The sequence below is a fragment of the Amblyomma mixtum genome, chromosome 3 (assembly GCF_055824585.1).
Source record: "Amblyomma mixtum isolate Tamu chromosome 3, ASM5582458v1, whole genome shotgun sequence".
Classification (NCBI taxonomy): Eukaryota; Metazoa; Arthropoda; class Arachnida; order Ixodida; family Ixodidae; genus Amblyomma; species Amblyomma mixtum.
This window is the reverse complement of record NC_143014.1, coordinates 379,259,823-379,286,885: the sequence shown is the minus strand read 5'-3', so window position 1 is coordinate 379,286,885 and position 27,063 is coordinate 379,259,823. Positions and strand designations below refer to the sequence as shown.

Sequence of the window (27,063 nt, the reverse complement as noted above, 5' to 3'; positions counted from 1 at the left end):
TCACCGGCTTCTCCGCAGTGGAAGCATAGTTGGCGGCGCTGGTCGGGTGTTCTCCACTCGTCGCATTTCCTAGGCCGTGTGCGACGCTCGTAGGACGGGCGAGTTGGGGCGAGAGGGCGGCGCTCCAGCGCAGCTGGCTAATGGCGATAGGGGCTTAGGTGCCGTCGTCGAGGTGCAGGACGGCGCACTGCTGCGGCGTAAGTCATGGCTGGAGGCTCCAAGAGGCTGCGTGGTAGACTGGAGTCAAGTCCTGCGGTGAATGACTCGAAGGGCTGGCGTCGCGACTTGCTGGGGGTGTCCGGTACATGGAAGGCTACCCAGCACCTCCACCAGATGTCACGTTTTAGTGACGGCAGTCCAGTGGTCAGGAAGACACAAGTCAGTCTTGGAAACGAAGCTCTTTATTTAGGTTGACTTGCGCCCGCAAAATAACTGAATCACTCGGCGGCGGCGTAAGCAACAAACGTGCTCGTCGGTCGTCGAACTACGAATGCCCGCCGCTCGCGGCATCGCTCAATTTAAAACCGGCAAGGAAACTTCCAGATAACAGGACAAGATCATCTACAGTAATCTGGAAAAACCTAGATGCAGTCTTTCATGGCTGCGATCAATCGAGATTAGTCTGGTCGCTTCTCGCGCCGCGAACAAAAGTGATAACTCTCCTTTCCTGCAGCCTTGAGCGTGAACGAACAAACACTACACTAGCTGACTCACAGTAGCAGTGAAAGATTTTTTCCGTGGTGCGCGTCTCTGTAAGCCTCAATTCTGGTTCCTTGATTCGCAGGTGACACCATGGAGGACCCCGGTTATTGCAGCGAGTGGGTAAGCAGCGTCGACGACCTGATGCTCCAGGACACACCACAGGCGTCTACGCCGCTGCCTAAAAGCCGGCACTATTCCCAGGAGCAGTCAAATCCGTCTAGTTCGTGGGTGTCTTCCACAGTTCCTTGCACGTACTCTTGCGACGCATCAGTGGTCAGCTCCGGGTCCGGGTCCATTCTCTGTCCGCCGTGGCGACCAAAGAAAATCTCCGTTGAAGAATCTGTGTCTCGCTGCCGTCGGAGCCTACAATTCTCTGACGGTTGCACGCATCATGACAAAGGCGGGCGCGATGATACCGAGGAGTTCCCGACAAGCACTGGTGACGCGGAAGGCGCTCTTTTTGCTAATGAGTTGCAGTAGTGAAGCAGCAAAACGTCTTGGAGTTTTCTGGATAGCCTGGAGAACGACTCCGACCAGCTGCCTGCGCCCTTCCAGCGCTTCTGCCTGTGCAGTTTGCCGTGAAAGGCAGCTCCTCCGCTTCCAGCGCGATCGGATCATACTGCCACGTATCATTGCAGTGTTCGTTCGCGCTGAAGGCCGCTGAATGGGGCGCTATCATTTTTCTTCTTGACGCGTGAAGCTACCGGACTAATCTCGATTGATCACAGCCATGACTAAGTGAATCTACGTTTTTCCATATTGCTGTAGTTGATTTTGACCGGTTACCTGGAAGTTTCCTTGCCGGCTTTAAATTTAACTATGCAGAGAGCGGCGGGCATTCGTAGTTCGACAACTGACAAACACGTCTGCTGCTTACGCCCTGCCGTGCAGTTCAGTTCTTTCGCTGACGCAAGTCAGCCCAAGTAAAGAGCTACGTTTGCAAGTCGTGTTGCTGTCTTCCTGGCCGCTCGACTGCCGTCACTAGAACTTGAAAATACGAGCCCTGAATCTCCCAGACACGTCTGTCGAGCTATAACGCACTTCTGGAATCTTCAGAACCAGCGACGAGCTTAGAATCCTTGGAATAAGCTGCATTTGCATGGTAAGTGCACTATAGTTGCATAGCGTGCTTAATGCTTGCACACATTTTCTGTCAATGCCTTGGCTATGTATTCATGCGCTGCTTTATTATTATTTTCCTTTGGGATGTCGGCTTCATGCAAGACAGCTGCAGCGAAGTGCGCTTTATCCTTAGCCTGAGAGCGTAAGAATACCCTCGGTGTAAGCATGCTCCATGTGGATTTATCTATTTCAGTCGTGGGGAAGTTGTGCTGAGGGAAACGCATGCTCACACTGCGGTATATCCTGCAAAGTTGCGTGTCCGGTTACCTGTGCTTGTTATTTAATCTTAATCCGCCTTTTTTGTCATTCTTTTTCCACTGTAGCCGACATTTTGTGCTTCTCGCTGCTTGACTGAAGCGGGGACATGGTCGAAGTCTTGGTGCAGAAGTCGACTTAATATTGTTTAGCCTGTAGCAATGTGAATGCACTTAGTTTTTTTTTTCACTTCGTATTTCTGTGTGTTCTGCGTCATGCTATCTCTAATCCGCTTCCGCCTGAACCCGGCATAAGGTCTTGCCGACGGGGCTCATCGAAAGCGAGAAAAGGGATGGTGATGCGAAGGACTTCTGACTCGCCAAGTTCGGGTGGTACTTTACCCTTATACAAGCTACCTAATGATTCGTAACGGCGCTCGGCTGCTGGCCCCAAAGACGCGGGTTCGATCCCGGTCGCGGCGGCTGAATTTCGATGAAGGCGAAATTCTAGAGGCCCGTATGCTGTGCAATATCAGTGCACGTTGAAGAACTCCAGGTGGTCGAAATTTCCGGACTGCTTCACTGCGGCGTCCATCATAGCCTGAGTTGCTTCGGGACGTTAAACCCCAGTAAACCAAACCGTAACCATTGTTTTTCGGAGTTTAGGAGGGTGATGAAGGTGCATAAACTATCGAGACGCTTCAACCGCCTTAGTTATTTAAACGGGCATGCATCTACACCAGGTGAGTTTTTATTTCTGCTAGCGAGAGCTGGGCGCTATTTTGCAAGTCATTTGTATGTGCAAGATTCGTGTACGGCACAGAGGAAGAAAGATTTATCATTTCATAACTCACTACGTGCGAACAATGTTGATGATTGTGGGTAATATATTAGAGCTGGAATGACAAATGAGACGAGCTTTCACACAGGAAAGCCTACTTGGATATGGCAGCACAGTGACGTGTCTATCACAGATACCATGCTAGAAAGTCATCTGCCTCCCAAACCTGTCGATGTTCCGAGTTGTGCCTGATGTTTCCCTTGAGCAACAATTCCTTACCTAGAAATGAACAAAGCTAGTTTTCTGCTTCATTTCTCATGCTTTTTGTGCGTATTCAAATTGTATTATTCTATTTAGCTCCCGCGATCGCAATATAATAATTTTTTGCATGAATGTGGAATTCGATAGCATGATATTTGAGGTTTTCCCCTTGTTTCCTTGGAATTATCGTTCGATCAGCCGTCATATTCGAACTGCTAGCTGGAGTAGCGCATATCCGCCTTTGTGTTCCGGTGCCGAAATTATACACATCGAATTTTATTGTTGTTCATCACGACTGCTGTCTAAAAACGAGGTTGCTAACAAAAACCCGCTGGACATGTTGTCATGACGTCACGAGGTGACGTGACCTCTTTCGACCAATCAGGGCATGTTGTGATGACGTAACATGATCGCTCGACGTCCTTCAAGCAATCAGCCTATTTTCGACTCGCATATCGGCAGTGTTTTTATGTGACGCATTAACAAGGATCTGAGCAAGCGGCTTTTGTGTCGTAGCTAGTCGCTAGAGAGCGAGAGAGAAAAACGGTTAAAGCTTAAAATGGTTGGGCGGGCCTTCATTCCAGAAGCCCATTGGCTTTGGCCGCTGTTCTTGCGCGGTTCACCAACGAACGCTGGCCTTCGGAATGAGCTGGACAGCGCCGCCTATCAGTCCTCAGTTGCAGGGTTATTGATTCTTTGTGTAGTTGGGTGTTTGTGGCATGCCCATACCAAGTGAGCCACTTCACCGCAAAAGGCACAATGCGGTTCGTACCAATTTGGAAAGATATCGCTGAATTTGACTGCATATATATAAGTTTCAAATTGCCATATCCTTAAAGTGACCGCTTGTGCAGTAATGTTTAGAAATACGCGTATTACTAAACCTGGGCATTCACAATACTGTAGATGAAATTACTCAATGCCATTCGATATCGCAGATGATAGGGCTATCAGGAAGAAGGACAAAAATTGACGTACTCGATAGACTAGTGCTCCAATGCCTTTGGTCTACGGGATATCATAAGAAAAAAGAAAGGCTAATTTCAAAGAGATGTTTGCGGGCGCTATGGTACGCCAGTTAACGACAGCACCAGCCGTTCTGTTGCAAAGGATGTGGCTTAGGGCGCCGGCTTCTGAAGCCGTGCAAGCCGCCAGGCAGGCCTTGCGGGAGGAAAGTAGGCGAGAGGCTGCGCGTCGTCCAGCAGCGAAAGAACGTATGGTGCGGTGACTCTCGCCTACTAGGAGTCCTATAATGCTCTGCGGCTTTCCTGCAATGCGCCTTAGCTTTTTCGTTACCGCATCTGGTACATCAATTTATACTCTTGAGTCTCGGGGATTACGCGTCTTTTCAAGTTTTTGATCGCGCTCCGTCTAAATACGGTACAGTTGCTTTGGGTACCGGGGCACAAGGGGTTTCATTTAATGAGGTTGCAGATTCCTTAGCAAGGGCCTCTCCCTGCGGCCCAATTGTTGCTGCCCTGCCAAATTCTCCATACACAGCTGCGCTCAGGTTTCCGCAGCTACACAATATTTCAGGAATTTGCTGCCTCGGCTCTTACATCACCTCCCGGATATCAGCATCTGCTGAATCCTTGGAGTAGCAGACTGGCGCTCGCAGAGACTGGAGGTCTCTTTCACGCTTTTGGGTCGCTGGGTTCCTCTGCTAAATTTCTACCTTCACAGATCTCGTCTGGCGGCTTCCCCACTCTGCCCATTTTCTGCCGAACCTGAGACAATGGATCACTTCCTCCTGTTCTGCCGCCGCCTGTCTTCTTTGAGGAGGCGTCTACTAGAAATTCCGTTCCACAAGTTGGGTCTGCCTGTGTCCACTGCTTTTTTTCTTCCCACTGGCGCTTCTTTGCTTGGAAGAAGCAACGAGAGTGTGGGCTCTGCTATGTAAAACTTCCTTCTGGAAACACTGAGACTCCCATTCTCGAGGTTTTTTTTCTTTCTCCTCTCCGCTCTCAGTCAGAGCGAACTTCAAACATTACATGCGTTATATTCAAATTTGCATATAAAGCTATTGTCCCGTCATCGATCTCCTAGTTAACAGATCCCCTGTCGTTGCGTCGCTTAGTGTGTCAGCCTATATCCAATTACTACTCATATTTCCCGTTTAGCGCTCCTGTTTCCAGCAATTCAGCGCCTGTCTCGTGGACACCCCCCGTAGTTGGTATGTGCCATCTTCATTTGAAGCCAACCAACCAACCATATGCACACTAGCAAGACACCAGAACAAAAGACGCGAAGGAAAGCACTTTCACTGGGGCCAGACATCAAGATGCCATGGTATATGAACGGCTTGCTTGTGCGGTTGTGCACTTGACCAACTTAAAAAAGCGCGTATTTTGTGTTGTTGTCACCGTGTGCTTTGTTCTTTGTCTTCGTCAAATACAGCGCCCCCGTGATTTCGCCTCGTGCGCGAGCCAGTGCTCGCAACGAACGTCGCGGTGCTCGCGGTGAACCGAACCTCGCTCGACGGCTCGGTCCAGGCGCACTGGTGGCAGCTGGCTGGAACTGGCACGTAAGTCGGCGGCAGGTCGCAATGGCTGGCAGTGGCGGCAGCCTGTGGCTCAAATTCCCGCAAGACTAAAGCAGCGGGCACGCTTTCGCCTCTTTAGTGGTGCATTTTACGCCCAGACCATTGGTAGCTGCTCCCTGCTACTGCTCAGCGAGCGTCCACTGTCTGCACGTAGGACTCGTTCCTCAGCCTTTGTGTTCGCGTTTTACGAGGAGTTTTCTGCTGGCTGAACTGTTATTCATCATGTCGTAATGGCAGGGGCTGGGCTCGGGGCTCTGGGGAATATAAGATATGGTGGCATGGTCAAGGCTAGCGCGTAGGATATCTAGGAATCATTTAGAGCGCTACTTCTTTCTGAGTTGAGGTGCGGCAGCGCAAGCGGCAGCGCGAACGAAAAGCACAGCATCGGATGAAAGTACGGCGGTAGCGAACAGGAAGGAGGAGGAGGGTCGAGTTACAACGAGAGCGCTGGTTGAGGCACGCACACGCAGGTCTCTCGGTTGACGAGGAGGTCCACTCCCTCGCCCGAGGTCTCACTTTACGGGCCGGAGTTGGACCCCCTCCGCCATCCCATGAGCGTCTGATTACCTTCAGAGACATCCTTACCCACTACCGAGATACCCGGCGCGTTTACGCACCAGCGGCTCGCTCCGTAAACCTAACCCAGGCCTCCCACTGATGCCGACTCCACGCCCGTACCGCTCCCTACCCTATTCTCCCTCATTCCCGCTGCCGCAATCAGTTCCTCTCCTCCTGTAACTTCTGCGCGAAACCGGGAGACTTTCTTCACGTCCTCCTAACGTGCCTTACCATCCCACAGCTTTCATACCCAATCTCGGCGGAATGATACAGGAAGGCTCTCCTGGCCAACTCCGTTGCTGCTGATCAGCGCCGGATAATTACCGACGCCCGGAAGCGGATAGCCCTCCAAGGGCTGTCCTTCTGTCCTGTAAGGCCAGCCCCCTTAGGGTTGCCTCGTCCCATGTGAGAGGGGAGAAAATAGGGTGCGGTTTTCCCTTTCTTCACTGTTTGTCAATAACCTTTTTCTGAGGCCAAACGCTGCCGCCGCCGTTTGGCATTGCATTTTTCTTATGCTATCGAGTATCGTTGAAATACATCGACAAATGCGCTCAAATTTCGCAGTACCGTTTGTCGTATTGCTCTTTTCCTTAAATCCGCCCTGGGTACCTTGTGCGATAGCGAGTGCATTGCATCTTTTCATTACTTTGTCTCGTTATTCCTCAACCTGCAACGATGCATTTCGCAGCGCTCTTGGCATGAAGGAACTCGTGAGAGCGACTCGCAACGGCATGGACAAGCAGCAGGCTGCCACGAGCAGCTCGGAAGAATGCGTGGAAGAATCGTAAGCGCACAGGCTACATTTAGCCAATGTTTTCGTTGCTTTCGTGTTGTGTGTGGCGATGGAGGCGAAATTCTAGAAGGCCGTGCGCTGCGTGATGTCAGTAGAAGGAAATGGCTATGTTGCCGGCAGCCGGCGGAATAGGCGAAGAGGATGCCGGCCGCGTCGTCGTATTGGCTCGCTGGTGTCACGAGATATGCGCAGCAACGGTAAGGAGCACGAATACAGTGCTACGCTCCATCGGTTCTGTGACAGTGGATTTGCACGACTTTTGGGGACGCAAAAGACAGAAATTCACAGGCCCCGTTGAAAGGAAATTTTTCGCTAAACCACGCTTAGCTGAGCTAAACTGCAACCATTCTTCAGGAAAGGGAAATGCGTACTGCCTGACTTCTTTGCGGATACCCCAACCGCCGTGAGGGGAGGGATGAGAAGAACGTGAACGAACAGAGATGGTGCTTTGTTAAGGGCTCCATGCACTTTCACGATCTGAAATGCGCGAGGCGAAAGCCTTTCGCCGCCGCGGTGGCTCAGCGGTTATGGTGCTCGGCTGCTGACCCAAAAGACGCGGGTTCGATCCCGGCTGCGGCGACTAGAATTTCTTTGGAGGAGAAATTCTAGAGGCCCGTGTGCTGTGCGATGTCAGTGCACGTTAAAGAACCCCAGGTGGTCTAAATTTCCGGAGCCCTCCACTACGGCGTCTCTCATAGCCTTAGTCGCTTTGGGACGTTAAAACCCATAAACCAAACCAAACCAAACCGAAAGCCTTTCCACGCAACTTTGGCTGCTACTGTTTATGCATCTGATGAGTAACTAGTCATGCCTGGTTAATGACTAACTATTAATGACTGGTTAGTGATTAGTTAGTCATGAGACTCATGACTTATTTGTTGATGACTAACTAGTCACAATTGATCAACTAGATATGGTTGGTTAACGACTAACTAGTCATGACTAATTAGTCGATGACTGGTTATTGACTAGTTAGTCATGACTTGGACTAATAACGACAAGCTATGACTTTCACTTCAATATGTAACGGACGGACGGACAGTCATGGCCGCGAATACTAGCTGTTAAAGGTTTTGGCCTTGAGGAACGTAACAATGTATTCGTGCTCCTTACATTAGCTGCGCACGTCACGTGACGCCAGCGAGCCAATAAGGAGACACGGCTGGCATCCTCATTTTCCGGTATTCTGCCGGCTGCTGGCAACATAGGCACTTCTTTAAGGATATTTATACCATGCGTATCAACTGCTGGGCTGGATTGGCACAGAGACCGATTCGCTGGACAGGCCGTGAATTTCTGATCGCTGATGACAGGCTGCGCAGGATCTTTACAGCGTTAAGGGAATTAATAAAAAGGCGATAGCGCGACGTCAACCCGGTTTAAATTAGAAAAATCGGCCTCCAGGGCAATAATTCGAAGTTTCCAAGAACGCTCGAACGTGTAGATCCAGTTCCAGCTGTAGAAATACGAGTTCAGATTCCTCCTCTGTGCACCTCTCATTTGTACCTATAGTTTCGATCCGTTGTATATGTGCCAGTATAGCGAAAATTTGCATAAAGTTTGGGGGCCGCGCTTGTGGCGCAGAATATTTCAAGCGATGTCAAATGACTTGACACGTTCCTGAGGATAATATTAGTAATTGAGATGCAGCTCAAAATATGTGCGGGATTGGCAACAACAACTATTCCCGCCCCCAAACTTTGCATTCCGAGGACCTTCAGACGGCCATTACGGCTGAACCGGTTGTCACAGGGGATTCCGGATGGTGTCAAACGATTTGTCGTGTTGTGAAGCATATGTCTTAGAAATTTATTAGCTGATATTACAAGCTAATATCAAGGACATAAGGTAGGTGGCTTATATCGCAATAGTGATGAAAAATCCATGAGGTAGATGGCGTTGCTTGTGTCTTAGAAGCGAGGTTTCTGGAAAGGAAACATCCGTCGATGTTTGGATTTGCTCTTCTCCACCTTTGCTGATAACACCGACGTAAACACTTGAAGCTCCCGTAATTAACGCTTTTAAGTCCAACACTGAGGCACTGTCGGTGGAAGATTTTTTTCTTATTTCACTCCAATTTTCCTCCGTTCCCATACGGCGCGGTTGAGGAGTCCACAAAGAAGTGAGATAGTAACTATGCCATTTAATTTCCATTTTCATTTGTAGGTCACTTTTGGAGGGGTGGTTTATTGACAAAATACATTGCTTGACTTACATTCGAAGAAAAAAATGGAAGGGGGTGGGGGGGGGCGTGCTTATTAGCGCTGTGTATTTCGTGAACTTCGCCAAAGAAAAATAGCATTTGTATAAATATCCCAAAGAGAAGTCCTCGCTGGAAGATGCGCCCCCCCATCCCCCCCCGTCCCCCCCGTCCCCCCCCCCCCCCCAAGTCCGCCAGTGGGCTAATGGGGTCTTTCTAAACTAAATTTCTTGTTTGAGAGTGGAAAGGTGGGACTGCAGCTCTTTTCCTCCAATCCACCCTTCATGCCTTTGTGATAGCGCATGCATTACATCTTTTGATTATTTTGCCTCCTTATTCCTCACCCTGGAACGTCACGATTCGCAGCGCTCTTGGCACGACGGAACCCGTGAGCGCGACTCGCAGCGGCATGGACGAACAGCAGACTACCACGAGCAGCTCGGAAGAATCCGTCGAAGAATCGTAAGCGCTCGGGCTACTTTTAGCCAGTGTTTTCGTTGCTTTCGTGTTGTGTGCACCGATGAAGGCGAAATTCTAGAGGCCAGTGTACTGTGCGATGTCGGTGCCGCGCCCGCATTTTGATGGAGGCAGAGTGGAAAAGTCTCACGTTCTGTGTACGATGTCACTGTATATCAGTTACCTGTCCTTAGGTTGTCTCTGTTAATCCGGAGTCATACTCTACGGCACCTCCTTTTCTCTTCCCTCTTACACTACATACCTTCCCCGACGGCGTGGTTGAGCGGTCCATTGAGAGTGAGCCAGCTGCTGCACCTTTTCTTTCCTTTCTTTTCCTCACAATTTGTTTGCGTAATTACTGCTCCTGACACCACACCGAATCCATCCATGCACTGAAATCACGGTGACTGAAACCTTTGGAATCGTGGCAGGAGCATTTAAATTGGTTTTTAAGGAAAGCAAATGGCTCAGTAACTGTTTCAAATATCTCGGTGGGCACCGGAACCGCGCCCGTAAGGTAAATGATAAAGGAGGGAGTGAAAGAAAAAATGAAGAAAGAGGTGCCGCAGTGGAGGGCTCCGGATTAACATCGACCACCTGGGGTTCTTTAACGTGCACTGATATCGCACAGCACACGGGCACCTTGTGCGTTTCGCCCCCATCCAAATGTTGCCGCCGCGATCGGGTTTGAACCCGGGTATTCCGGCTCAGTAGCCGAGCGTCCCAATGAATGAGCCACTGTGGCAGGTATGGGAGCATTGAAGTCTTTGCATGGTTTCAAGCAGATCACACAGGTGGGTAAATTTGTTTTTGAGGAAAGGAAATGGCGCAGGATTTGTCTCACATATCTCGGTGGACACTTTAACCATCAAACAGGTTGCTCTTCAACATATGCAATAGAACATCGTTAGTTATTTCGCTTATATATTTCCTTGGCGGGAAAGAAATTTCTAACGCATGCACTCCTGCATCCGGAGGGGAATCGTCCTTCCCACTGTCCTCGTTGTCGAATCCTTAGCCCCCTTGCACGTGTGTGCTGCGATGAAACCGCCGCGGGCTCCTATTGCCTCTGCGCTTTGCCCTTGCCGTCGCCTGCCTCGAGGCCCACAGGCTCCACGTGGTTCGTGGGGAAGGAAAGCTGAGGAGAGGCCCTTGCCAGGGGGTGGAAAGCGCGAGCAACTTCCTTCCCGGCTAATTGGAAAAACCTTCTCTGAAGCCGTAACTGGTCCGCTATTAGCTATGAACGTAACTGGACAAGGAAATGGCGCAAGCGTTCGTAATAGAGCGAGGTTTAACCACAAGAAGTTTCTGAAGAGACTACGGCACCTATTTCTTTCTCTTTTCTTTCACTTCCAACTTCCTTTTTCCTTAGGCGTGGTTGAGGTAGTCATCGAGATATGTGAGACAGATATTCCACCATTCCAAAACCAATTTTAAAAGAGCTATCTCTATCACTTTTGTATTTCTGACCACAGCGGCCGTTGTTACCATCGCATATGGTTTGCGTGTTTCGTGAACTCTGCCAGTAACGTTATCTAGGGCGCTGTCGCCTGCTTTGTGCCGCCGGTCACAGACACTTTGGCGTCGCATTCCTTCGCGTGTTAGTGATGTCGGTGCCGCGACAGCTACAGTGGTGTTTGGCTGACACTGCGAATATTGCAGCGAGACTCGCGGAGATATGACGGGAAACCCTGCCTGCGCTCGCTTTCTCGGGAGCAACTGCTCATTTTCGCGCCGTGGATCATAAACTATGATTTATTCACTGCTATGATTTGATTCAGCACATCGTGGGAACTGATTGTTCAAGTGTATGCTAAGTGAATTCTATTGGTGTTCCATATATCGCCATGGACTGTGAAGGCCATTGCGTGATAGCGGTTTGCCTTCAGGAGTTTACGTGAACACTATACAATTTTTTTCAATAATCTACGATGCTAAGGTACATAGTGCGCTCATTAAATTGTGTGCACTCACTGTGCAGAAAATGATTCCTATGTATCGCATGAACGGTATGCACGGAATGATTGCACACGTATTGCTTGAATGATGCACGAACTGATGTACTTAAAATATCAGCTGCGCCATTTGGCAGAAGCTTAACACCTCTGGTGCGCGGACAAATGTTATCTGTATTTTAGGGAATAGGTGTAACATAGATGTGTAATGTATATTGAGATACATCCCTTTTAGACGTAAAATAACGGGGAGGCCATGCGCGTCAATAAAACAATGAAAAATATTTTCTGTTCTCCGTACATTGGCTCAGCGCTGCGCTTACCACTGCTGACCACCAGCGCAACCATTTTTAACCTGCCACAACAGCAAAGAAATGGTGTGCGAAAACCTCTAGCGCGTGGCCGCGGCAGAGTAGGTGGACAGCGAAACATCGGCCCACCTGCCCTAGCGTGCCCGATTTTAGACTTGTCCACGCGTAAAGTAGATGCCATCGGAGAAGGAAAAAACTCAGGGTAGGCGGTTTCGTCACATTTTTTGGCGCCGCTCCCCACTGCTTCCCCCGCTACTTGGCTGCCGTTTCAGCGCCCTTGTGGATGCGCAGAAGAAAATCTAGCAGACGACGCCGCTGCGCCCAGCGTTACTATCTGCTGCGCCGTCGGCCGAAAACTCCAAGTAGTCCTTGCGAAAGCGCGTGACCTCCGGCACGCTTTTGTTGGCGTGCAGCTCGGATAGCGAGGGCTCCTGAGCTTTCCTTCTTCCTCCATGGTATATGCCATGCGAACACCCCCCTCACCCGCGTGTTTCGGTTATCCGTTGTCATGGGGATTGATACGCCGTTATTCGTCCGCCAACCGCTATGAAGGTAACTGAAGGAAGAACTGGCGCTAGCGTCTGTAATTCGCGGCCGCTGGATTGCATAGGAAATGTCACCCACCCCTGCCCTCACTATCCGAGCTGTACGCCAAAAATACGCCGGAAGTCACGTGTTTTCACAAGGACTACTGGGAGTTTTTGGCCTATGGCGCAGCAATAGTCACGTTGGCCGCAGTGGCGCAGTCTGTTGCATTATCTCCTGCGCATGCGCCAGCGCGCGGAGACGACGCCAACAAACCAGAGGGAGCACTCACGTCTAACATCAAATAATGTGACCTAATGGCCTGTCCTAATTTTTTTCCTTCCTTCATGCCATGCTCTGAGCAATGTCATTTTTAAGACCTTTAGCTCTTACGTTTGTCAAGCACGCGTCTGTCTGCACCGAAGGTCAAATTGACCAAAACAGTAACTATGTGCACACACTGTCACATAATAACAGTGGGGGAGTAGCGCCTTAACTCATACCTATAATTTCTATCCGTTAGATATGTGCCAGTATAGCGACCATCGAAGTGGGACCCCTCCGTGGTATTACGATTTGCATGAAATTGCATCTGCCATAGAAACCTGAAGCACCTGAAGTGCGGTTAGTGGGAACAAAAGGGCAGGAAGAGGACAGGGAGGGAAAGAAGTGGGGGACCATAGAAGAAAGGATAGGGGAAGGGTGGCATTATGCACTTCACAACTTTTCATTTCTGCCCCCCTCTTTCCTTGTCCTGCAGAGTTACAATTCGCAGCGGCCTTGGTACGAAGGAACCTATGAGCCCGACTAGCAACAGCATGGACGAACAGCAGGCTCCCACGAGCAGCTGGGAAGTATCCGTCGAAGAATCGTATGCGCTCGGGCTACTTTTCGCCAGTGTTTTCGTTGGTTTACTGTTGTGTGCGCCATTGCCTCTGATTCTGTGACGCTCCTGATATTTTAAAAAAAATCACTCACAGCACACAGCGTGTTAAGACATCAGCAGAGTCGCGTCTGTACCCGTTTCGTAGAACTCCTTATACATAATGCGCTTTTGCCTGGAAAGACGCGGTCGGGAAAAAAAAGAAACACCTCAAACCGAATATTGACGGCTACGGACTTATCTTCGTACAGCGATTAAAATTGTCCTGCTGCTGACCCCAAAGACGCGGGCTCGATTCAGCCACGGCTGTCAAATTTCGATGGAGGCGAAATTTTAGAAGTCCTTGTACTGTGCGTTATAGGTGCACGTTAACCCCAGGGGGCCGAAATCTCCGGAGCCCTTCACTGCGGCTGCTCTCATAGCCTGAGTCGCTTTCGGACGTTAACCCCCCATAAACCAAACCAAACTTTGTATGTTCGGGAGGACAAGATTTCTAATTGAGATGAAGCCCGAATTATCTGTGGGATTCGCAACGACGACCTTTTCCGCCTCCAAACCGCACACTCCTAGGACCTTCAGAGGGCCATTACGGCCGAATTGTTTCTCGCAGGGGGTTCCGAATGGCGTCAAACAATTCATCGGGTTGTGGCGCACGCGTTAAGTTCATTAACTGTTATAACGAGAAAATATACCGCATATTACGAAGGTGGCTGTAAATCGCAATAGCATAGTGCAAAATATGTGGTAGATGGCGCAGCTTTGTGACTTAGAAGGGTTATTTCCGCAAAGGAAACATACCTGGGTGTTTGGATTTCGTCTTCTCCACGTTTGCTGAGCATATCTATGTAAACTCCTGAAGCTCCCGTAGCTGGCGCGCTGAAATCAAGCACTGAGGCAGTGATGGCGGATAATTTTTTTTATGCTTCCGCACGTGCACTTATGCATTGCGGAGAATCCACTTTAGCTGCTGACTGCCTCTGCCTTTCTGCTCTTCGCATCCCCTACCTCCAGGCACTTAATTTCCGCGCGCCTGTAGTAAAACATTGCCATATTTTCATGGCTCCCCATGTGCACTTATGCATTGCGGAGAATCCACTTTCGCTGCTGACTGCCTCTGCCTTTCTGCTCTTCGCATCCCCTACCTCCAGGCACTTAATTTCCGCGTGCTTGTAGTAAAACATTGCCATATTTTCATGGCTCCCCATGTGCACTTATGCATTGCGGAGAATCCACTTTCGCTGCTGACTGCCTCTGCCTTTCTGCTCTTCGCATCCCCTACCTCCAGGCACTTAATTTCCTCGTGCTTGTAGTAAAACATTGCCATATTTTCATGGCTCCCCATGTGCACTTATGCATTGCGGAGAATCCACTTTCGCTGCTGACTGCCTCTGCCTTTCTGCTCTTCGCATCCCCTACCTCCAGGCACTTAATTTCCGCGTGCTTGTAGTAAAACATTGCCATATTTTCATGGCTCCCCATGTGCACTTATGCATTGCGGAGAATCCACTTTCGCTGCTGACTGCCTCTGCCTTTCTGCTCTTCGCATCCCCTACCTCCAGGCACTTAATTTCCGCGCGCCTGTAGTAAAACATTGCCATATTTTCATGGCTCCCCATGTGCACTTATGCATTGCGGAGAATCCACTTTCGCTGCTGACTGCCTCTGCCTTTCTGCTCTTCGCATCCCCTACCTCCAGGCACTTAATTTCCGCGCGCCTGTAGTAAAACATTGCCATATTTTCATGGCTCCCCATGTGCACTTATGCATTGCGGAGAATCCACTTTCGCTGCTGACTGCCTCTGCATTTCTGCTCTTCGCATCCCCTACCTCCAGGCACTTAATTTCCGCGCGCCTGTAGTAAAACATTGCCATATTTTCATGGCTCCCCATGTGCACTTATGCATTGCGGAGAATCCACTTTCGCTGCTGACTGCCTCTGCCTTTCTGCTCTTCGCATCCCCTACCTCCAGGCACTTAATTTCCGCGCGCCTGTAGTAAAACATTGCCATATTTTCATGGCTCCCCACGTGCACTTATGCATTGCGGAGAATCCACTTTGGCTGCTGACTGCTTCTGCCTTTCTGCTCTTCGCATCCCCTAACTCCAGGCACATAATTTCCGCGTGCCTGTAGTAAAACAGTGCAATATTTTCGTGGCTCCCCACGTGCACTTATGCATTACGGAGAATCCACTTTGGCTGCTGACTGCTTCTGCCTTTCTGCTCTTCGCATCCCCTACCTCCAGGCACTTAATTTCCGCGTGCTTGTAGTAAAACATTGCCATATTTTCATGGCTCCCCACGAGCACTTATGCATTGCGGGGAATCCGCTTTGGCTGCTGACTGCCTCTGCCTTTCTGCTCTTCGCATCCCCTACCTCCAGGCACTTAATTTCCGCGTGCCTGTAGTAAAACAGTGCAATATTTTCGTGGCTCCCCACGTGCACTTATGCATTGCGGAGAATCCACTTTGGCTGCTGACTGCTTCTGCCTTTCTGCTCTTCGCATCCCCTACCTCCAGGCACTTAATTTCCGCGTGCCTGTAGTAAAACAGTGCAATATTTTCGTGGCTCCCCACGTGCACTTATGCATTGCGGAGAATCCACTTTGGCTGCTGACTGCCTCTGCCTTTCTGCTCTTCGCATCCCCTACCTCCAGGCACTTAATTTCCGCGTGCCTGTAGTAAAACAGTGCAATATTTTCGTGGCTCCCCACGTGCACTTATGCATTGCGGAGAATCCACTTTGGCTGCTGACTGCTTCTGCCTTTCTGCTCTTCGCATCCCCTAACTCCAGGCACATAATTTCCGCGTGCTTGTAGTAAAACATTGCCATATTTTCATGGCTCCCCACGAGCACTTATGCATTGCGGGGAATCCGCTTTGGCTGCTGACTGCCTCTGCCTTTCTGTTCTTCGCATCCCCTACCTCCAGGCACTTAATTTCCGCGTGCCTGTAGTAAAACAGTGCAATATTTTCGTGGCTCCCCACGTGCACTTATGCATTGCGGAGAATCCACTTTGGCTGCTGACTGCCTGTGCCTTTCTGCTCTTCGCATCCCCTACCTCCAGGCACTTAATTTCCGCGTGCCTGTAGTAAAACATCGCCATGTTTCCATGGCTCCCCACGTGCACTTATGCATTGCGGAGAATCCACTTTGGCTGCTGACTGCTTCTGCCTTTCTGCTCTTCGCATCCCCTAACTCCAGGCACATAATTTCCGCGTGCTTGTAGTAAACCATCGCCAAATTTTCATGGCTCCCCAAGTGCACTTATGCATTGCGGAGAATCCACTTTGGCTGCTGAATGCCTCTGCCTTTCTGCTCTTCGCATCCCCTACCTCCAGGCACTTAATTTCCGCGTGCTTGTAGTAAACCATCGCCAAATTTTCATGGCTCCCCACGTGCACTTATGCATTGCGGAGAATCCACTTTGGCTGCTGACTGCCTCTGCCTTTCTGCTATTCGCACCCCCTACCTCCAGGCACTTAATTTCCGCGTGCTTGTAGTAAACCATCGCCAAATTTTCATGGCTCCCCACGTGCACTTATGCATTGCGGAGAATCCACTTTGGCTGCTGACTGCCTCTGCCTTTCTGCTATTCGCATCCCCTACCTCCAGGCACTTAATTTCCGCGTGCTTGTAGTAAACCATCGCCAAATTTTCATGGCTCCCCACGTGCACTTATGCATTGCGGAGAATCCACTTTGGCTGCTGACTGCCTGTGCCTTTCTGCTCTTCGCATCCCCTACCTCCAGGCACTTAATTTCCGCGTGCCTGTAGTAAAACATTGCCATGTTTCCATGGCTCCCCACGTGCACTTATGCATTGCGGAGAATCCACTTTGGCTGCTGACTGCCTGTGCCTTTCTGCTCTTCGCATCCCCTACCTCCAGGCACTTAATTTCCGCGTGCCTGTAGTAAAACAGTGAAATATTTTCGTGGCTCCCCACGAGCACTTATGCATTGCGGAGAATCCACTTTGGCTGCTGACTGCCTGTGCCTTTCTGCTCTTCGCATCCCCTACCTCCAGGCACTTAATTTCCGCGTGCCTGTAGTAAAACATTGCCATGTTTCCATGGCTCCCCACGTGCACTTATGCATTGCGGAGAATCCACTTTGGCTGCTGACTGCCTGTGCCTTTCTGCTCTTCGCATCCCCTACCTCCAGGCACTTAATTTCCGCGTGCTTGTAGTAAACCATTGCCATGTTTCCATGGCTCCCCACGTGCACTTATGCATTGCGGAGAATCCACTTTGGCTGCTGACTTCCTGTGCCTTTCTGCTCTTCGCATCCCCTACCTCCAGGCACTTAATTTCCGCGTGCCTGTAGTAAAACATTGTCATGTTTCCATGGCTCCCCACGTGCACTTATGCATTGCGGAGAATCCACTTTGGCTGCTGACTGCCTGTGCCTTTCTGCTCTTCGCATCCCCTACCTCCAGGCACTTAATTTCCGCGTGCTTGTAGTAAACCATCGCCAAATTTTCATGGCTCCCCACGTGCACTTATGCATTGCGGAGAACCCACTTCAGCTGCTGACTGCCTGTGCCTTTCTGCTCTTCGCATCCCCTACCTCCATGCACTTAGGCCCCGCTTGCTTGTAGTAAAACATCGCCATATTTTGATGGCTCCCCACGTGCACTTATGCATTGCGGAGAACCCAGCTTGGCGTCTTACTGCCTCACCTCTCCTGCTCCTCTCTTGCCCTCTGCGTCTAGGCCTTCAGGCTGCGCGTGCAGCGATAAAAGCAGCGAGGTCATTATGCTTGCCCACCTACACTTTTGCATGAATTCAGGAGAACTTACCTTGGCAGCTGACTTCCTCTGCGCTTGTGCCCATGCTGGACCCGCTTGCTCGCTAGCGCGCCTTTTATCAGTGCCTATACTTACCGCACGATAATAGTTTGGCAGAGTTACGGACGCATTACCTCTTGCTGCTGCTGCTGCTTCCTGCTGCTGCTGTTGCTACTGCTGCTGTTGCTGCTGCTGTTCACACGGCAGAGTTAGACTGATCGTTAACGTCGGTTAAGGTCTCCACTATAAAGGAAAAAAGCGGTTGCATACTTGAGCTTAAGGGTGCCCTTGTGACAAGGATATTATTAGGCGGACAAAATAAGTGCATTGGCATTCTTTTCTTTTTTTTTGCTTGAAAGTAAAGGATATGCATCCAATAAACAAACTTGAAATTCATGACGGCCTTTTCACTGAGTAATGGTTTTTAAGCGTCCATCTGTTCTGTCGTTTTCTATGTCTGCTCTGTTATGAGTGCTGATTTAGTTAATAATCTTTAACTCGCACGGACTTCAACATCACTCGAAATTGTTGAACAGTTTGATAATAGTTTAAAGCGCAACTTCAAGCAGGCACGTGCTGATTTGAAGGAGTCACTCTACTTGACAAACGTGCGTCTCATCTTAGAATATGGTTGTGCGACTTGGGATCCTCCAACAAAAACACTTATCAGCGAACTCGAACGAATTCAAAAACGAGCAGCAAGGTTTGTGTCCGCAAACTATGAATTGACCAAAAGCTACTGTCAGATTTGCAAAAATTTGGGCTGGCCTTTACTGCAAGATAGACGCAAATACCTAAGACGTAAATACGCATGACAGGCGCAAATACCTAAGACGGCTATTTCACAATAATTTTATAGGCTCAACAGGTTTGTCTAAATATTCAGACATGAAAGCTCCCAGGTACATATCCTCCCGTTTAGATCATTTTTTAAAGGTTCAAGTATACCAGTGCCCTATAAATGTCTTTAAAAACTCATTTTTCCCAGAACAGTGCATGACTGGTATAAATTGCCGGAAGAAGTTCTTAGCCCCGCAATCTTCTTTTGAAAATGCTCTGTCGCGACTTTTGTTGAATTAAATTTTTTTTCGTCTTTCTTGCTTTCATGATCCTTTAGTTATAAGTTTACTTAGTATTGGAATGCGTTGTATTTTTATTTTTTATTGTTTGTTTGTTTCGTACGCAGTGTCATCTGCATGACAATGTATGCTTTGCAACTGTATCCCCCCTGCAAAAATGCCCTGAACGGGCGCTGTAGGTACGTGAATAAATAAATAAATAGTATAAAATGGGGTTGTTCAAACGTATGTTCAAAATAATTTCCTTTTCTTCCCTTCCCTTGTGTTGCCTTTATCTTTCAGTGCGCTCTAACACAGCGTTTGGTTTGCGAGTGACCACCAGTGCCAGACTGGTTCATTTGCCCAACGGCCACTTTGGGCCTTCCCTCGCAGGTACTCAAACATCCTGTGCCTGTACAACTGGTTTCATGACAGCACCCGTGTCTACCTCATCCTGGAGTATGCACCTCAGGGGGCGCTGTACCCCCGTCTTCTTGACGCAGGGCGATTCACCGACCAACAAGCAGCCACGGTGAGTGCCCCGTCCTTTGATCACTCGTGTTTCACCCCCGTCATGTGTCACTGCCGTCACCACAGCTTTCAGTGATGCTACAACCCCTCCTCTGATGATGTGACAATTGCGCTGTGCCTCTGGGCACAAGCCAGTAGTCTGATCTTCAGGGCTGGTTACTGATGGCGGGTGGTTCTTCTCGATAACGTTGAAGAACAGGTCAACGTAAGGGGTATCGAACAATGTGGTTGTTTGGGAGCCACAATGTTAACGCTTTTAAAAGGTTTAAAGGCAGATTAGGGCGGACACGTAATAGGCCGAATTAAATGATGAGCCTGGGAAGGAAGCCTGACCACATTTACCTTCCCATTTCTGCAGCTAATTCGTACATCCCCTATGTTTTGGTGTTGAGCTGACCTTCGGAGAAAGTAGTGGTTATAGGGGGTGTGCGCTTAGAATTTTCTCACGCCCGGATCGAATTCCAATCGACAAAAATATTTCTAATATTCTCTGCCAAAGTCAATATCCTTACAAAACTAATAACCATGCGAAACAACGAACAGCTAGCGGCGCTGCTGCGAAACAGCGCTACAGTTTGAGCTGCAGCTGTCAAGGGACGCAAGGCTGATCTCCAAAAGGAGGACGCAGCACGAAGTCCGTGTAATAACTCGATGATCATCATGTTATACGTAAAAGAAAAGTGCTGCCTCTGTGGCGGTCATGTTATCGTTTCAAGAAGGTTTCTGTTCTACTGATAAACAAAGCGGTTAAATTATCGCCGCATCTCAATCGAGGAGTGGGGTGAAAGCTGTATGAGCCACGGCCACCCAGATCGGGCATCAAGCCACGGTCTGCTAAAACTGCCTCATCCCAGCCGCGTTACCCGGACTTGTTGGCCAAGTATGAGCAGTATGATACAGCTGTTTTATACGTTCCTAATTAGGGCTATCGACAAATAAAACAGCTGTCTTACCGGTGCGCTCCTATGGGGCCGAAACGTGCAGGCTAACGAAGAGGGTTCAGTGTAAGTTGAGGAGGACAACGTAATGAGCTATGGAAAGAAAAATGACAGGTGTAACGCTGAGAGATGGGTAGCGGGCAGAGTGGCTGAGGGAACAAACGTGACTTAATGACTTGCTAGCCGAAATCAAGAGGAATAAATGAGCTTGGGCAGGGCATGTAATGCGAAAGCAAGACAACCGCTCGTCCCTAAAGGTAGCGGAGATAATTCCAAGAGGACGCAAGAGTAGCAGGGGGCGGAAGAAAGTTAGGTGGGTGGGTGAGATTAAGAAGTTGCGAGGATAAGGTATATGCAGCAAGCAACGGACAGGGTTAATTGGAGACACATGGGGGAGGCCTGTGCCCTGCAGTGGGTGCAGTCAGGTTGGTGCTCATGATGGTGATGATGGTGATGACTATGAGCAATATGAATGTCGCCAGATAAATGGACCGGATCGTTGCACTCAAGCCTCAGTACCGCGCTGTCCGATCTCGGCAGCATGCTGTGGGGCGCGGGGGAGGGGGGGGGGGGGGGCGACCTTTAGTTTTGTGTAACAAAAAAAAAATAGCCAGTTAAGACCAAGGAGCTCGTATTTTCGGCTCTCATTCCTTACAATGATGCAGTGAAAATTCCTGCATTTTCCCCTATGTTATTGCTTTTTCGTTAATCATTTCCATTTCAATAGAGATTTGTGAAGGCCAAAGAGCTGCGAATTTCCACGTGCTACTCGTTACGATTGTATTTCAGGAAGGAATTACCTTTCTGAAGAGATGGGCGCCATCACCATCTAAAAGTTAAGTGATAAAAGAAAAAGCTTAGAATCCAATATGGAGCTTTCTTCATTCATAATAAACGCTAGAAGAAAGAAAGCATGTATATGAATAGAATAAGCTCCTACTTCGTACTTAACTTACAGAACTCATTAGAGTATCGATCTACATTAATGCCATATTTACTCCCTGACTGGTCGACCCGTTGCATATTGTTGATCCCTTGTACGATTGGTCGATGTAGTTGCTTTTGTTACAAAGCGCGCACACCTTCTCCCATACAGTACACCTACCAGCTGTGCCAGGCCCTCAAGTTCTTCCACAGCCGCAAGATGATCCATCGGGACATCAAGCCAAAGAACTTGCTCCTTAGCTTCAACGGGGAGATAAAGATCGCGGACTTCGGCTGGTCCGTGCACGCGCCCTCTTCAAGGTGGGCACACTGGCTAGTTTTCGCTTGCGATGTTCGATTGTCAGCAGATGCTGTACTCGTTGACAGTACTCTGGTGTTTTTTTCGTTACATCTGCCTAGTATGCTCCGTACAGGGTGTACCGTATTGATCTTTCCGGTTTGTAAATCATCCTGCACAAACTACTGGACTATTTCGGCTCAAGCACAAACCACGAGGTAGCTTATGATAGTCTCCGTTTTCCGATAAATAATTTAAGATCGGAGCATACCTGGAATGATTAGAATCGGCGAACAACTGCAGTCGTCTGCGTAGAGGATTTTCGTGAGGGCAAACGAAATAGCCGATTTGAGAGGCTGCATCATCTGCGGTAATGTGAGGCCTGCCACAGATCCAAGCAGGGTCACTGCTTTTCTCGCAGTTCGCCAGATGGCGCAGCCTCGCAATTGGCTACTACGCTCGACTCGACGAAAATGCTCTACGCAGGCAACTGCAGTTCTTCGTCGACTTCAGTCAAAACAAGCAAGTTCCGGGGCTAAATTATTTATTGAAAAACGCACACCATCACAAGCTGCCCTGTGGTCTATGCCTGGGACCAAGTAAGCCTGTAGTTTGAGCAGGAGAAATTTTTAAATCCCGGACTTATAAATACGGAATACCCTGTCTACAGTTCCTTTGTGTGAACAAAGTACCAAAGGAGACGTTTAGGGCAAAAAACGAAATCTATACTGTTTGCTTCAAAAAACAAACCAGTAAGCTTGGTTTGTGGACTGCGCTTCGGCAGTTCTCCACTCGATACAGTAGAACAGCTCAAAGTTTTAGGGCTGGCATCCCAACCTTATCAGTTGGGATGCACATATTAAGTAACTGGTCAAAAAGCTCTCTTGCACTGTTTGCTTACCTTGCTTACCACAAACATATTGAGACATGTTTCCAACCAACATTATTTATGCTTCAAGTAAAATCTTTCACTCTCTCTTTCGGTCCCACATTAACTATTGCACATTAATTTGGGCCATGATTAATAAAAAAATAACAGTATTACATAGGCTCAGAAAAGAAACTGTCCGCTGCATTGCTAATGTTCCATACTGCCACCACACTCTCGAGCAGTTTGCTCAATTCAAGATTGGTAGTGCCGCCGCAGTGGCTCATTGTTTATGGCGCTCGGCTGCTGTCACCTAAGACGCGGGTTCGATCCCGGCAGCGGCGGTCGAATTTCGATGGAGGCAAGATTCTAGCGGACCGTGTACTCTGCGATGCCAGTCCACGTTCTACGGGGCCGAAATTTCCATAGCCCTTCAGTACGGCGTCCCTCAGAGCCGGAGTCTATTTTTGACGTTAAACCCCCATAAACCTTAAACCAACATATTTAGTATAGAGCAAATATACAATTACTGTCTTCCATAACTGCTTGGAGGAGAAATTCTAGAGGCCCGTGTACTGTGCGATGTCAGTGCACGTTAAAGAACCCCAGGTGGTCGAAATTTCCGGAGCCCTTCATTACGGCGTCTCTCATAGCCTGAGTCGCATTGGGACGTTAAACCCCATAAAACCAAACCAAACCTAACTGCTGCACTTTTCGAGGGTATGTTAGCAAGAATTCTTAAAAAAATTGTGTCGTCTTAGATTGCAAACTCACGCACATCGAACATGGTCATCTGAAAAATTGCTTGTGCCACGGCCGAGCACAAATCATCCTCTGACACAACATACTATGCACCATTTCTTACAAATAAGCTCAAAAGACGTTTTTTTTCCATTGACATAACTCGCAGAGCATTGCAAGGCATATTTGTTATTTGACAATTTTCTTAGTACTTTGCATCTATTTTGTCGCACAAATTCTGTTAATGAATATGCAAAGTGTTTGTCTTTCCACCTGGATCGTCATGTACGACGCTATACAAACAGAATGCCGCTGCTTTGCAGAGCAGGTTGATTGTTAAGTCCTTCATTGGCTTGCAGCATAATTATGTTGATAAGCGGAGTGCATGTATCATATTGTAATTTTATTCTCGCAGTTGAACCTTTGCACTGTTTATGTAAAGTCACTGCTGCCAAAATGGCTCCCTAGCCCAGTCAAGCTGTGGTCCAAGCTTTTTTGTAAGGGAAGCCATCAACATTGCACTGTCGTGCAGAATGAACCCGATTTGATTTGAAACCATTGAAAGTTTGATGAACACAGGGTTCGGCAAATGAAAATTGTACTGTTATAGGAGTTGAGCGGAGAAGGGGAAGGAAAAATGAGGCTCGTTATAACTAGCATGACGGAAAACAGTCACTCAAACCAAGAAGTATAAGGGATGTTTTCTTAACCTTTCATATTCGTCAAGTTGAGATTAAAATGATATATTTTAAAGATTATTGATTAAAAAGCAAACGAAAAAACTACATACCGCCAGTGGGATCCGAAACAAAGAACTTTGAATTTCGCGTCCGGTGCTCTACCGACTAAGCGCAGGCGACGGCTGTCTAATCTTCTGCTTTCGGGGTATTTATTTTAAGCGTAACCCGACCTTGAGAGTGTTCACCAGCGCCACCCTCGTGCATAGCGGCGGGCGCAGTACGTCATGCATCACCGCGAGGGTCACGTAGGAAGGTGATCGAACGGTGAGGGCAGAAGCTTGCGAGAACCCTCTTATGCTACGTATGGTATCAAGACTGCCAAAATCGAGGCCTTCGTTAGCTATAGAGCAGGCAAGGGAAGGCAAAAGAGGGCTCCTTATGGCATAAATGACGGAAGGCGATAGTCACTGAAACCAAGGCGCATATGCGATGTTTTCATCACTGAAGTGTCATCATAAATTACCTGCTTGTACTTAGTGCAGCTGGGCTCTTCGGTTAGCCTCACTGCAGCAATTTCATTGCTTAGACAAAGCAGCTATCGCGTCGCGACTCACAATGCCGAAACAAGGAGCCAAAAGTGGCTTGAAGAGCTACCTGCGAGCGATAGTCAGTGACTGCAAAAAAACAGCAAAACCGCTGTTTGTTGTTAACTGTTTGTTGATAGCTGGTTGGCACATGACTAGTAATAGCGAGTGATAGATTGCCTCTTAGTGCAAGCTGCAAATATAGCGGGTGTTTCAGCGAACACTTTCAAAAATTCTCATAAGTAGAATTTTCTTGGTAAAGACATGGCTTTTGCAGCATACTGTTACTAATGTTGGCGGACACCAGAAAACCGGTAAATCATATTAGGTAGTAAACTGGTTCACTAATTTTTAATAATTAACTTTTTAAGTATTACAGTTACGCGCCTAGCTGCAATTAGATATTTGTAGCCGGTCGTTAGTAATAGCCATATCAGTTTTTAGAATTTCGAAAACGTAATTACCCTCACCGCTGTGGCTCGACAAAGTCTGGCTGTTTCGTGCGAAAAATACATGCGCTATCGAAAGCATGCAGGCGAAGCATCCCCTCCAGTGCACGTAACTAGACGAAAAAGCCAAATTTTGTCGAGCCACTGCATCCAGGATAATCGCATTTTCGAAATTCTAAAAGCTGATATGGCTATTACTGCCAACCAGCTACAAATATCTAATTGCAACTAGGCGCCTAACTGTAACAGTTAAAAAGTTAATTATTAAAAATTAGTGACTCAGTTTACTACCTAATATGATTTACCGGTTTTCTGGTGTCCGCCAACATTGGTAATACTATGCTGCAAAAGCCATATCTTTGCCAAGAAAATTCTACTTCTGTGAATTTTTGAAAGTGTTCGCTGAAACACCCGGTATGTACGCATGTTGAATCTCGCATTGTTGCCTGCAGGCGACGTACAATGTGCGGAACTGGGGAGTACCTGCCGCTGGAAATGGTGATGCACCGCGCATACGACGAGAAGGTGGACCACTGGTGTCTGGGCATCCTCATCTACGAGATGGTGGTGGGCAGCACACCCTTTGCATCGGACTCATTTGACAACACCCGTGAGCTCATAATGGCGGCCAAGCTTGAGTTCCCGCACCATGTCGGTGCCGATGCTCGCGACATCATCGGAAAGGTTAGAAGCACGCATTGCGCGAAATAGTGTACCCCCTGTGTCTACATGTTGCATCCGTGTCTGTCAGTGAAGCATACGTGCTGAGTTTGTTGTGCTTTTCCGCATTGCGGATATACACTGCTGACTCAGCAGAGTTGTGTTCTCTTCACATTTGAGGCGGACCTTTTGTCTAGGAATGCTGGCATAGTGCACTGAATGAGACCTGTGCCTATACGGTTTACTTCAGAAGTAGCGAATGTGGCAGTAGGTTCTGTTAGTCGAAAAAGCGCTTACTTTATAGAAATCTATTCTGTTTTTGATAGATGCAGTATGTAAACTGAGAGGTAGGTAGGTTAAGGTATGATAGGGTAGGTGGGAGTGTAGGGTACGGTAGGGTTGGTAGGGCACGTAGGTTAACAGGTTATGGTGCCGTAGTGTAGGCAGTTTAATGAGGGTAAGTAGAATAGTTAAGGGGACGTAATAGTGGATAATATACGTAAGGGTATAAAGGCTAGGGTACGATGCGTAGGGGTTGGTAAGACAAAGCAGGTGTGTTAGGTAGGGAGATGGACATGCTGTTCAGTTTTAGATATGCGAACGACTGAAACATATCTTATTTTCGCAGCTGGCCCGGATACGTGCCGTAGACCGCATTTCCTTGGATGAGGTGCTGGCCCACCCGTGGCTCACGAAGAACGCCGACACCACAGTGGTGTCCACGACTTTCTGAAAAGATCCCCGCGGGCATCGCTCATTGCGTTCACTGGGCACGCTAAATATGTCGTGCGCATTTGACGAGGCATCTCATATTCCTTGTATCGGTTTAGGTGTTTGTTTCGTGTTTTTTTTTTTTTGCGCATTCATATTGTCAGTACATGTAGTACAGCATTTATAGGGCATTTATTGGGTAAATTTTTACTTTGTTTCGTACAGCAGGTTTTTAGAATACTCGTTATTCTTATTCACACAGTTACGAGCATTTATTTGGATCGTTTACTGGTAAAGCCTGGAGGCATTGTGTTCTGAGAACGCTAGTTATTTTTTAAGTTCTATGGTTCAACTAGTTTATCTGATCACATCCCGCGAACAAAAAATTGAACTTGATATCCTTAAAGCGACGCAGGAGGAATTTATGTTGTATCGATAGAGTACCACCTCATAACCACAAAACGATAACTCTTACCTGTAAATAAAGGTCTTGCAAGGTGAAGTACAGGTACCGCTGTCACAGGCTCATCTCGCAGGCACAAGTGCGATGA

The 27,063-nt window shown here is 48.4% G+C and overlaps 1 protein-coding gene across 1 annotated transcript; it reads left to right on the top strand.

Annotated features, from left to right (window-relative positions):
• Positions 1-792: 792 nt before the first annotated feature.
• On the top strand, positions 793-26,534 carry LOC149356948 (aurora kinase C-like). The gene is made up of 8 exons (XM_089576470.1): positions 793-926; positions 6,849-6,944; positions 9,520-9,615; positions 13,161-13,271; positions 19,522-19,660; positions 21,694-21,842; positions 25,594-25,825; positions 26,430-26,534. The coding sequence occupies exons 1-8, from the start codon at positions 793-795 to the stop codon at positions 26,532-26,534; spliced, it is 1,062 nt and encodes a 353-aa protein (XP_089432596.1).
• The last annotated feature ends 529 nt before the right edge of the window (positions 26,535-27,063 follow it).

Coding starts and splice junctions, on each gene's coding strand:
- LOC149356948 (XM_089576470.1), top strand. CDS start 793: ATGGAGGACCCCGGTTATTGCAGCGAGTGGGTAAGCAGCGTCGACGAC. Junction 21,843..25,593: donor GTGCACGCGCCCTCTTCAAG/GTGGGCACACTG, acceptor TGTTGCCTGCAG/GCGACGTACAATGTGCGGAA. Junction 25,826..26,429: donor CTCGCGACATCATCGGAAAG/GTTAGAAGCACG, acceptor TTATTTTCGCAG/CTGGCCCGGATACGTGCCGT.